Source organism: Trichosurus vulpecula, chromosome 1, assembly GCF_011100635.1.
Source record: "Trichosurus vulpecula isolate mTriVul1 chromosome 1, mTriVul1.pri, whole genome shotgun sequence".
Lineage (NCBI taxonomy): Eukaryota > Metazoa > Chordata > Mammalia > Diprotodontia > Phalangeridae > Trichosurus > Trichosurus vulpecula.
Genome location: NC_050573.1, coordinates 79,100,332 through 79,113,573, shown reverse-complemented (window position 1 = coordinate 79,113,573; position 13,242 = coordinate 79,100,332). Strand labels below are relative to the sequence as shown.

At 43.1% G+C, this 13,242-nt stretch overlaps 2 protein-coding genes across 2 annotated transcripts in view; both read right to left on the bottom strand.

Moving 5' to 3' along the window:
• Positions 1-909, bottom strand: part of LOC118833563 (M1-specific T cell receptor alpha chain-like) — a 44,032-nt gene extending 43,123 nt beyond the window's left edge. The window contains 2 exon segments of the mRNA XM_036740933.1: positions 263-567; positions 840-909. Of these exon segments, the coding sequence (XP_036596828.1) occupies positions 263-567; positions 840-909 (375 nt within the window).
• A 10,391-nt stretch (positions 910-11,300) lies between these two features.
• The window catches only part of LOC118833555 (immunoglobulin alpha-2 heavy chain-like), a 28,243-nt gene continuing 26,301 nt past the window's right edge, over positions 11,301-13,242 (bottom strand). The window contains exons 4-6 of the mRNA XM_036740922.1: positions 12,893-12,940; positions 11,921-12,274; positions 11,301-11,602 (exon numbers count right to left, since the gene is read on the bottom strand). Coding sequence (XP_036596817.1) covers positions 11,301-11,602; positions 11,921-12,274; positions 12,893-12,940 — 704 coding nt within the window. The remainder of the gene's footprint in view (positions 11,603-11,920; positions 12,275-12,892; positions 12,941-13,242) is intronic.

Here is a 13,242-nt window from a genome sequence, read left to right as displayed (position 1 = left end):
CTAGTCTAAAATTCTCTCTCTCTCTCTCTCCCTCTCCCTCTCTCTCTCTCTTTCTCTCTCTCTCTCTCTCTCCCTCTCTCTCTCCCCCCTCTCTCTGTTTCTCATGCAAAAACATGCACATGCAATAATAGGACTGATATAGGATCTCTCATGTGGGTTAATTCATCAGGCAAAGCAGCAGCAGGTATGGTCTCAGTTTCAGTCCTGGCCCAGTAGGTTTATGTCGGGGCCTCTGCCTTGGCCCCAATATGGTGAGGCTAGCACAGTAGTAGATGCCAGAGTCCTCCTTCTGTACCTGGCGCAGGGTCAAGGATATTGTGTTGGCCTCATTTTTCCTGAAAATGAAAACTCTACCCTTCATGCCCTCCTTTTACTCCTTGATGCTGCCTCTCCCAGCAGTAATACTAGCCACAAACTCCTTCGAGCCTCCAGTGCCAGAACTCCGGTGCCAGGACATAGCAAAGTCCTTAAAGCGGATCCCTGAAGCCGTACAGGTCAGGGTCACAAACTGGCCCTCATGAATCATTTTGCCACCTGTCTCCACCAGCTGTACCTGGGCCCAGAATCCTGCAAAGAATATATAGAAGAGTAATGTTAGTTCTCCATTGAGTCAACTTGGAAGGAAAGTCGGGGACCAAAACAGAGATCCCTGGGAGCTGGATGCCAAAGAAAATAACCCAGATAGCTGAAAGTGAGGAGAGTCTAAGCTAAGCACCCAAACCACTAGGGAAGGAAGAATGGAGAACAGGGTGGAAAAGAAATATCTAGAAACTAATTAGAAACTTAGTTCAACACTGAGGTCCAGGAAGAAGGGAAGAGTGGAATAAGAACAGAAATACCTGGTAGAATGGAAAGCAGTAACTCCAGAAGATAGGCCCTGGCAAGAGTATTGGGGGCCCTGATAAACATCCTGCCTACTCTAGAAGAGTAAGGAACAGGTTTCAGGAGGTGTGGTGAGGTCCAGGCAGCTATAACCAAGGTTGATTATGTCTAAATGGATATGACTTCTGCACAAAGGGAGGTGTCTTTATGAGTGCTGAAAGCAGTGGTGACTTCCCATCCCCCACAGAGGGGTTGGGGGTGGTGGTTAGCATGAGAGGAAGAAAGAAGTGAGCCTGAGGAAGCCACAGCATAACTCCGACTACAGGGCTTACTTCCAGCCACTGAGGCATTTGAACAGCCTCTCACAGCTGCTATTGCAGGGCCTGGAACACCCTCCCTAAAGTTTGGAGATGCTCAGGAAAGAGGCCAGTATCCAGACATGAAAAGCTCAGCACTGTTGAGGAGCTAAGTCTAGAGATTCTAGCTAACCTAATTTCCAGCTTTAGTTATATGCCAATCAAACTACCAAGGGGGTAATTTAGGAAACTAGACAGACTATGAACAAAAGTCATCCGAAGGAAGAAAAGGAAAAAATCTCAGGGGAAATCATGAAACAAAATAGGAATAAAGGGGCCCTAACAGGACCAAATCTCAGCCCATACTCAAAGGCAGTAATCATAAAAAAACCTATTTGGTACTAATTAACTAGTAGACAAGACAGTCAATGGGACTGACTGGGTAAGTATGACCCATAATGAAACCTGCTACCCACTTCGCCAGGACCAAGATGGAGAGTTGGAGAGTGTTGTGGTATAGATAGGACTGAAGAGGGCTAGACTCAAGGCAAGGCAATTCCCAGTATGGCACTCTGTTTCCAGAGGTGCAATGTGAGAGTCTTTCCCCCTAGAAATAGAGACACCCTGTAACCATGTCCCTATCCAATAGACTGGGACAGCACCAACAGCTTTGATCTGAAGAGAAGTTCCAGGCATTAAAGCTGTCTGGTGGGAACTACCAATCCCTGACTTGGAGAGTGCAAGGAACTGTGCAGGACTGAAGGAGGAAGCATTATGGGAAACAAACCCAGACACCATGTGCTGGGAGCTCTTCTGTGGGTTTTGTTTTCTTTTCTTATAACTTCAAAAAAAACTTCACAACATAAATTTTGTAAACTCAAAAACTTGCCAGGGAAGTTGGCGTAAACTCAACAAGAGCTGTAAGGGAGTAATTTTGCAAAAAAAAAAAAAAAATCCATCAAAGAGAGATGAGAAATTCCTCAAAGTGAACTTGGTCCCTCTGAGATGCTCTGACACAATGCCTATAGGACATTTTCTCTTAACATTGAATTTAAATTCACCGTTCTGTAACATTCCTGCCTTGCTCATTGTTCTACCCTCTAGCATCAAACAGAACAAATCCAATCCCTCTTCAACTTCAAATACTTCTTTTAAATAATTCAAAATGCAATTGTGTCTCTCCATCAGACTAAATAAGCATCTCCCTTTCCTTCAACATCAGTTGAAGCTCATTTGGTATGATCTCTAGCTCTTATCAACCTCTTGGGGACATCCTTTCTAAAACATTCTGGCCAGAATTGAACACAATACTTTAGATGCGATCAGACCAAGGCAGAATACATCAACTTCATCACCTCTTTCCTTGTGGAAACTATCCCTCTCTTAAGGCAACATAGAACTTCATTAGCTTTGGTGGTGGCTGTGTCACACTATTGAATCACATTGAGCTTTGCTCTTCTGAAACCACTAGACTTTTTACACCTATCTCTCCCATCTCATATTTGGGCAGATTATTATTTTTAATCCATGTCTAGGACTTTTGCATGTCATATTGAAATTTATTTAATGTTTCTGTCATCCTAATCTATTGATATCTTTTGGGGATCCTATCATCCCAGGTGCAAATTATCTCTCCCAATTTTGTGTGTCATATACATATTTCCTAAGAATGGCATCTATGTCTTCCAAATTATTCTTAAAATTTTGAATAGCCCAGAGCCAAATACAGATTGATTCCATAATAATCACTCTTTGGGTTGGGCCACTCAACTAGGCTGAATTCCAGATTATTGCATTTCTCTTCATCTTGAAGAAAAGGTTAGTATGAGAGATTTGGACAAATGCATGTCTCCCTTTTAACTGTTTTGTGTATTTTTATACATTTATAAATGTGCGTGCTGTCTCCCTTAATTATAAATTCTCAAAGATTCAGATTATTTCTCTTTTGCCTTTGTATCCTCAGTTCTTAGCACAATGCCTGGCAAATAATAGGTGCTTGATAATTGCTTGTTTATTAGTTAATGTATGGAACCCTGTTCTATTTGTAGCAAGGAGTTATTGGTCATCAAATCTCATTTATATGTCACTCATTAGCCTGCTACTTGGCTTTTTACCATATTCACTCTCATCATCCTAAATTCTCAGATAATCTAGGGGCATGTTTGGGTATTTCTTCATTAATCACTAAGTTGTAGTATATCTCTCATTAATTAAGTTATATACCTCATTTTATTCACTATTTTTAATAAACTATAGAAAATTCTCTATCCCCCATAAGCAGCTATTCTAATCACGTAGGACTGAAATTACTGGCTATACCATGTATTAACACTGTAATCAATGATAACACAAAGATATAAATGACTATTTAAAATATTTTAGTTTCAAGAACCATAATAGCCAAAGTCACCTTTGATCATCACTGTAACTGCAAATGACTTCTCCATACTTATGTAAACACAATTCCACCATTCAGTTTACTCAAGATACCAAACAACATCTCTTATCAAGAATTTTCTTCATCCTCTTTATAAAAGGTTTAAATGGGTTCATCAGAAAATACCTCTTCATCTTCTTTTTCTCTGTCTTCTCCAGAATCTTTCCAGCCATAACAGGAAAATGGCCTCTTCAGCTTCTCTCAAGCCATCACTCTTAACAGTCTTGCCCCAAACTAACTCCTCATAAAATTTTGTTTTCAATGTTTTTTGTATAACATTTAGGACATTTCCTCCATGAAAAAAGTCTTTTCTCAACCTCTTTCTCTCTGTCCTCTGTACAGTTTTCCCCAAACCACCTCCTTTAACTCTCTTTTCTCAGTTTCTCAAAAAATGCCAGCCCCAAGTGTCAAATCCTAAACATTCCATTTGGCTGTTAAAGCTATAGTAACTAACAGTAACTAGAGCTTCTATGAGAAAGGCTTTTGAAATGAGATTCATATTGTTAACAATGTAAACTAGCTAAGCCAGTTTGAGCCCCCCATCACCTGAAAAAAGCCAGAAACCTGGACTGGCCACTCAGAAGAAAGGAATTTTTTGCCCACTCAGAGTTAACCTACCATGATGCTGTGCGTGCTCTCTGAGTGAACACAAAATGCTCCTTTCTGTGTCAGCAACCACAAGGCTGAATGAAGTGGACCAGGAGCATTCTTCTGTTATGACTGATAAGGTCCAGGCACCTTGGAACTGGCACTTTCCTTATCTTGATGTTTTATGGACACTATCCCGTTATGACATTCTTGTTTTATGACATGGCTGATAGATACGGAAACTATAATTTTGGCCGACACAGGCATCCTAAGTCACAAAGGGAGGGAGAAGGAAACACTTCCTTGCTCTAAGGATATAAAGTCTCCTTCAAATGGACTTTCTTTGAGCTCATTTTTAAATAAAGTCCCATGCATATCTACATGCATGTTTGCCCACTTCAAGAGAAATAAACATGCTCATGCAGCCTAATGTTGTCTTTTTTAAAATGAACTCTGTGGGATTGACAACAACCACCTTTCATATTAGACTTGTTCTTCTCAAGTTTCTACTGTCTCTTTTCAATCTTGGAAACCTGGATCTCAACCCTCCTCTTCCCATAGAATATACATCAGTGGCCACTTTCTGTAGTGTACTTGATGCACCTTCACCAAAGTGAGAAGGATGAGGAATGTTTCTTTCTCCTCACTGATACTTCTAGACTCTCTTCCTTATACCATCACTCAAAAACTTCTACTTTGAAGTTCACTTCCATCAGATGTCTCACTTTATACAGACCCCTGTGGCCATTCTCAACCTCTACCCAGGTCTTTCTCCCTTTCTTATAGAGTTCAGCACCTAGTTCACAGTCATACTCTCCACCATAATCCTTGCCTCTATTCTTGGGGACCTCAGTTTACATAACAAAAAGATTTGCCTGACCATAGCAAAATAAAGATATTTAGCAAGTATGTGCACTGAAGACATTCCTTGCTGATTCTGGTGTGTGAAGTTCCCTAAAAGTGGTCAATCAAAAAAGAAGCATGCCTGGAGCTCTATGTGGGTGGCTGTTTTGTACTCAGATGATCAGGAAGTGATTTCAACAGCCTGAGCATTTAGTCCCTCTAGCCAATTAAGTTTCAAAGATGATTTCAACGCCTTTTAAGGAAAAACCTGCATGGAAACAGGGGTGAGGCTATTGCTCCTATCACAACCTTTCACAGACTAGCTCGTCAGTACACCCGGCTTCCCTCAGACCTTATCAGTCCCTGTGACCAGGCTCCCATGAACGTGAAGTTGCTACCTGGTATGTGCCCCAAAATAAGCCTCAGATACGAAGGTAAGAGGAGTTATAGTTTAAACTACAGTTTAAGTTAGAGAAACCTAGGTGGTGTTGGTTATTAATGCCCAATCCCCACTCTCCACCTGAAACACAGAAATCCAGAGAAGAGCAGACAGGCCTCTTCCATCTTTATTTCAGAACAGGGATCTGAGGAACACATCACAGGGGACACAGATCCAGGATTGGCTATTCTGTAGCTGGGGGGAATAAATGCAACTTAAGTCGCTGGGATCATTCTGGGATTTCCAAGGATGATGTCAAGGACATAGCATTGATTCCTGAAACTTCATTCTAAGGATTTTTCTGGAAAAGCAGAAGTCAGAAGACAATGGTCAATAAGTCAGAAGCCGAAATTATCCAGCTGCTCTTTGGGTCAGTCAGCCTGTCCAAAATAAATAAGTCTCCAAAGAGAAGATCATGGGAACAGAGGGAAACTGAAGGGATAAAAAACACAAGAGCAAAATGGAAGATAATAGATGGCCAGAGGAATGGCAGGTGGGGATGGGAAGTGTCAGTGGGAATTGAAGGAATTCTAAAAGAACACAGAAGAGTCAGAGAGAACAGAAAAGAAAGCAAAGAAGAGAAATGGCTAAAAGAAATACCAAGGGATGGAGGATATGTTGTTGGAACACCAAGGAGAACAGGACAGGAGAAGGCTGTGGGAGTGATGGGGATGGGATCTGAATCTCTAAAAGGAAAAGACCATGTCTTTGGGATCTGGACCTCAAAAAAGGAAAAGGCCCTTGACTTTCCTACATGTCCCAGGTCCCTGGCATTCACCTGTGGCACCCAGCCGGTCCCAGTTAATCCTTTCATTGTGGTCCTCATTGTCTGCACTTGGCCCCACCCTAGAACACCACCCTTTAATTCCATCTAGACCCCTTCTCTGTTCCCAGACTACTTGGCCACTCTTGGATCACATCCAGATCTTCCCGCAACCTTCTGTATAAAGGTTCCATCTTGCCTCCATTAAAGTGCTCCGATTCATTTTGGGCCACTTGTCGATATAAGCATTATGAATGCTCAGATTCTTAAAATCTGGCCAATGGTGTGGATTCTTAAATCTTGATCACCCCAACCATTATTTTAATAACCTTGTCTCTGACTGAAAGAAGGATTGGGTCAAATTTGTTTGAGGTAGGACCCACATCTTTTGCCCTTGAATCTTGGGGTTCCCAGAACCCCTAGACTGTAATAGGAGCATAGAAGAATCCCAGACAAGGGGGTTTTTGTCCTTTTTATTCTGAACTTAAAAAAATAAAACAATCATTTCCATAATAGGGTGGAATAGGAAAAAAAGAGGATTGCACATGAAACTACAGATCTATTATGTACAATTTGCTATTTTGTGTCATGGACCCATTTGACAGTTTGGTGAAACTTATCAGAACAGTATTTTTAAATGCATAAACTAAAATATATAGGATTACAAAGGAAACCACTTATACTGAAATGTAGTTATTATCAACATATTTTTATATTTTTAATATTATTTTTATATTTTAATATTATCAAAATATTTTAAAAATAAATGTACATACCTCCTGAAATTTATCCACAGATGTACAAAGGGTGAGAGAAGAAGGGAAGCATAAGGGAACAGGTAGGAGAGAAAGATTAATGGAATCAAAAGGGAGGTCCAGCTGTAGAGGAAATGGTGAGATTGAACAATCACCTCAGAAGGTCAAAGCTATTGTTGTGAACAGGACATTAATGGCCACAATCTTCGTTAACAGTACTCTCAGGCTCAGCACACTGAGGAGTAGCTTATTCCTCTGCTTGGATTCTGCTTTAAGAGAAAAAAGTAAGGACCAAGGTCAGAGACAGGGATATCAGGTCAAAACACCACCACATTAACCATCTCTTCCACTTCAATTCCTATGGAAATAGTACAGTATTCTTAGTCCAAGAGCCCTGGGAATAGCAGTACCACCCCCCAGACCACTAACCTTGCTTTCAGCTGTGCTCCTAATGCCATCATTTAAGGGACTAATCCCCATGGAGATGGGGCCTACCATCTTTCATACCACCCACTGACCAAGTGCCAGCAATAGCAGATAAGCCCAAGGGCTACAGGAATGGTAGCACCTCCCAGACCACTGGCCCTGCTTCTAGCCTATCCGCTGTATCCATAATCTAGGAAAACAACTATGGAGAAGGGGCCAAACATCACACCTACAGGGCAGGCAAGCCAGCCTAGCTGAAGCAGTGGGGCATCCTGAGGGAGAGACATGAGACAGTGTATGCCAGCTAATTTGGACCACTACCACAACCTCAACCACTACCTCCAACTACTGACCAGCTAAGTCCATTGTGCAGATGCTACAGCCCTTGGCTCTCAGCAGCCACAGCTACTGAAGACTCAGAAAAGAAGGTTCTTCACACAGGAGTCTTTATTGCTATCAAATGATTCAGCACCAGAAACAGACACGGGTGTCAGAGGAAACAACACTAAAGATGCATTACCATCTGTTTTACTACTGTTCCCTGAGTATCACAGTGCCTAGTCAACTGATTTGCAGCAGAAACCTCCCATACACATTGTCTCATCCTATTAGAACGTGAATTCCTTGACAGCAGGTACTTCCTCCATTTTTCTACTTGTATTCCACAGTGCTTTGCCCATAGTAAGACAAAAGCTTGTATAAAGGATTCATTCATTTTCTGAGCCAACAAAAAATAACAGGAAACATTTTTCCTGCCTGCTCATTAATCATCCTACCTAATGAAGAGTCAGTGATAGGCCCCTATAGACTAAACAAAGCAAACTTTCATTGTTGGCTGCCTTGAGAGAATGGAAAATCACACATTGGGATCTCAGACCCACTTTGCCCTAGCATGTCACATGCTCTAAGTACTATATTCTTATATACCTTTGGTTCTAAGTTATCAAACACACTGAACCCTGAGTTTTTATGATATCTGAACTATGGGAAATCATGCCCTAAGCACAATGTTATCTCCCACACTCAGTCTTGGAATATCACCTACTCTTACCACCAGGTTACCATACATCTTTTGCCCTGGAATATTAGAAACACTAGGTATGTACTCTGAGTTCTGGACTGTCATACAATCTAAAATTTGAGTGGTTACACTTTCTCAGTCCTTGGCTGTCATAGACCCTCGAGTTGTTCATTCATTCATTAAACTTAAATTTCCTCAACTTTAATTCAAGAACTACATTAGGCAATAGGGAAGATAAAATGTTTAGCTAAGATATAATCCTTCCCTTTAGAGAGCTTGTAATCTCAAAGAGAGTCTAAGACATAAACACAGATAGCTATAATTTATTTTATAGCTTAATAGGGAGGTACTAAGTAGTTTACAGGGAGAAGGTCATTGCCAAACAAGGGGATCAAGCAAGAGCTTTGCCAAGGTGGCATTTGAGTAGGCCTTAAAAAGATAAGTAAAAATTCAGCAAGACAAGGGGAAGACACTGAGGAGTCATTGGTCCCGTAAAGAACAACTTGAGAAAATGCAAAGAAGTGGACAGTCATATGGTGTGTGTTTCATGGGCCATGAGTGGACCAGTTTGGCTAGAGCATGGTGTACTTGGAGAAGATTTGAATGCAATAAAGATGGTATCAGATGGTGGAGGGCCTTGAATGCCAGACCAAAAAAAAAGGAGTGTGACCATTATCTTGGAGAAAATAGCCACTGAAGATTTTTGAGTGAAGAAGTGACAGACTAGGGGTAGTAAAGACTATTTGGGTGATTGTATTGAAGTAGAAGAGAGAATAGAGGTGGGAAATGCTATGAGAATATCACAATGTCTTGGAGGGTGGTAATGAGGACCTGTGCTAACATGATAACAGTGGGACTAAAGAGATAAGGACAAAGGGGGAAGAACAAAAAGATAGTGTGTTGTGGGGATAAAAATTATTCAACCTACAAAAAGAGAGACTGAGGCACAGCTCTGAGCCAATAGCACTTTATTAAAGAGTCCATGGCCCCCTCTAATGAAGTCAGATCTTCCTCATGATCTGAGATGTCTCCTCCTTCTAGGGTCCTATTTTTATAGGATTAGCTATCTAAATATTCAAGAACAATTATACCAAAGATAGAATAATTCCATTGGTTCATATATGATGCATAGACTAAAATAAGCAAAAATGATCTGTCAGCAGGGTCACAAGTTGGGTGAAGCAAGGAATATCTCCACTGACTAAGTGGTCATAAGATAGGTGAAGTATAAGGCATCTCCACTGACCAGGTGGTCATAAGATGGACACCTGCTCATGTTGGACAAGAGAGAATGGTCTAGAGGCACAAAAATAATTAGGGGACTTTCCATATAGTTGAGTCACCTGTCACACTGGGCTTAGTCACCATGACAACGAAAAACTAGGGTAGAGGGCCTCTAGTTAAGTTTCCTATGATTAAGCAAGTGATCTTGCAACCTGCAGCTCACAGCTCTAGGGTTATATACACAGAACTTATAATCACCATCCCTACCATATCAAATTTATTAATACTGATTGGAATAAGGTAGAGGTCTTCAATGAATCAACTTCCTCAGTGGTATCTCTGAAGGACAGTGGAGGAGGAGGTGTTCAATTATAGGTGATAAACTATGCCAAAAGCTTCAAATAGGTCATGAAGACTGAAAAGGACCACTGGGATTTGGTGGTTGGGAAGTTACTGAGAGAAGCCTTTGAGTAGAGGGGTTGGGGCTGGAAGCCAGATGTCCAGGCTTGAAGAGACAGCGAATAGTGAGTTAATGGAGGCATTGGCTACAAATAACTTAACTTTAGCAGTTAAGAGGAAGGGAGACAAGGGATGGAAGCTGGAAAGACAATAAAGATAAAGAAGGGGGGAATATTCGAGTTTGTTTATAGGCAGAAGGAAGGAACCAATATTGAAGGAGACCTTGAAGATATGTGAAAGGGGAAGATGACCCATAGAGTATGGTTCTGCAGGAGTCAAAAAGATATAATACCAAGGACACAGGCAAGCCACATTTGCTGATTTTTTTCACTGAAGTTTAGCATCCCAGGACTAGCAAGAGAGAAGGGAAAAGGTGGGGATTACCTATAATGAAGACTTATAGTCCAGGAATGGGGGAGGGTTAAGGAAATAAAGGATTCTAGGGCAGGAGCCAGGGAAACATCAAGGGACTATTTGGTCCAGGCTAGGTAAAGAGAGATGTAAGTGAAGCCAGAGCAGCTGAGAAAGCCAGTGAGAATAGGTATGTGCTATTCCCCACCCTGAGCCCTGGGCTGACATGTTCCCTGAATTTTGGAACTTCACACAGTCTGAAGGTCCAGGACATCACATCAGTCCCTGAACCATTACTTTACTTATACTGAGGCCTGCTGCACACACTCTGAACCTAGGCTGTTTGTACAATGTTCTGTATGCTGGGCCATCACCATAAGGAACCCTGGGGTACCAAATTATCACAATGGGAGACATACAGAATATCAGGCTGGGTTGAATGGTCTCACTTCTGATCAAGTTGTTCAGGATTAATTTCATTATTTCTACCCTTTTGCCTTTTACCTTTAACCCACCTGTGAACTCCTGATCAGGGCATGATGGTTCCAGATTCACAGAGTCTGAAGGCAGAATGATATCATCAGCCACAGTCTTGGGGTCCAGTGAGCCCAGGACTTCCCACTACAGGCTAGGACACTCCTCATTAGCCTGGCTCCCCCCATCCTCTGTCCTAGGAACCCCATCTCTTGCTTATGTATTCACCTCTCTCAGTAAGGAAATACTGGTCTGGAATGAAACTTTCTACCCAAGAACTCCTTGGCCCAGCCCAGGACCACTTGCCAGGGGGCCCGTCCTCACTCTATAGTATTCTCCTTACTCCCTGCCTCTCTTCCTCAGTGATCCAAAAAATGCTTCCAAAGCACAAGATGCCCCTTCTTAGTACTGCCCCGTCCCCAGGCAGGGGCTGCTCATACCTGGTGGGTAGGACACAAGGGTCTCTTTCCCAAGGTGCTTCACTGAGCAGGTTACTGAATTGTTCTCACCAACTCTGCCCATATGGATGGCACTGTAGGTTCCATGGGCTGTGGGAGCCACAGTGAGGGCCTGGGCTGAGACTGAGGTCCTAGGGGAGACCAGGGACACGTGGAGTTCCTTGGGATAGAAGTCACTGACCAAGCAGGCCACAGCATCCTTACTCCTCACCAGGAACACAGTGGGTGACAGAGGGTTCCGAGGTCCTGCAATCAAACCATGGCTTCCTGTCATTCAGCTGGCCCCTATGCAGTACCCTGCCAGCCTGACACACAGACTCAGTTGTGGGAATGTACACATTTCACCAAATAGCTGTGAAAAGCAAACCTCACTTGCTTCCTGGCCCCCTCTCAGCCCTGGTCTGGCCCCTTATGTGGGGTGAAAACTCATGAGACAAAATATTGTGACAACCAGACCCCAGCCCTTGTCTCAGCTCAACTTTTATGTCCCCAGGTCATATGTCTGTGCTGTTCCCAGACCACAGATCCTTTTCTTCTTCCCAAGTCTCTCCTGGAGGCACTCACCAGGTTCTACAGTCACAGCTGTCCCAGGACCAAAGACCAGCTTGTCTGTGTCGCCTCCATCACCTACCCTCCTTGCACAGTGATAATGGCCAGAGTCCCTGAGGCCCAGGCCCTTAATCTGAAGGAAAATCTGGCTGCTGCTGTCCTCCCTGGAGGAGATGATGCGGCCTTCATTGGTTTCTGCAGATGTATGGTCAATGCTGGACAGCCACCGAGGGGCATGACCAGGGTTCCAAAGGTACCAGCCTAATATACTTGTCTTGAATTGGAAGCCAGAGGTTTGGCACTTGAGGCTCAGGGTCAGGCTGCGTGGGTAGGGACCTCCTCCTAATTCCTTCAGCTGGATCTTATCCTCTGCATAAAGAAGAAATGATGGGAGTAGAGTAAGTAGGGGCAATCCAACCATTCTTCCTCCCAGGAGTAAGGGTCTTGATTCCTTAAACCTCTTAAACTCCACCTTCTCTGGACACCTCCCCCCCCAATTCAAGACCCCTAGTTTAGGACCTATTTCTCTTTAGCCATTTACATGGCTCCTAGCACTTCAGGAAAGGTCAAACATGATCAGTGGCAAGATTTAGGGAATCCCAGAGGTGAAAATTGTTCCTGGGTTTGAGGGGTAGGGGTAGGGAAGTTTCCTTGGTCTCCTAGTTTCTCAGAGATCCTTAGGATTGGAAAGTGAAGTGCCCTGGGTCAGGAGGGTAAGAAATTCCAGGACCTTTGTGTCCGCAGTTGGACAATTCTTAGGAGGAATTTGGGGAGAGGGCTGAGCACTGGAACTGGCCCACTTAACTAGCTCAGTACTAAATGACAGGAGCCCAGTCCCAGGTTCCCCACTCTGCCATCGAGGGGCACATCCAGGATCCCAAAGGTACCAGCCTAGTATATTTGTCCTCTAAGAGTCCAAATGAATGAGATTCCCTTGCCTAGTTCCCCTGACCCCTGTACAAGTGTGGCTGGGAAAATGAAACTTACCTGGAAGCACAGTCACTTCTGTTCCTGGCCCAAAGTCGTCCCACCTATCTCACTGTGACACAGGAAGGAACCTAAACTTTTCTTCCTTGGGTGGAAGGTGGGGGAGGGAACCTGGAGGTGGCAGGAAGTGGGGGGAGGGGAAGGATACAGGAAATTAGTGACAAGGACATACAGGGTCAAGCTCTTGGGGACCCAAGAAACTCATGGGGCCCTAGAAAAATGGGAGATCCTCTGACCAAAGGCAGGTCTAATTAAGTCTCAAAAGGTCCTCTAGGATCACCCTCTTGAAAAGACTCCCAGGCAAGCCAAACATTTTGAAAGGGTTGGTCTTTGCTATAGATCAGAATAGC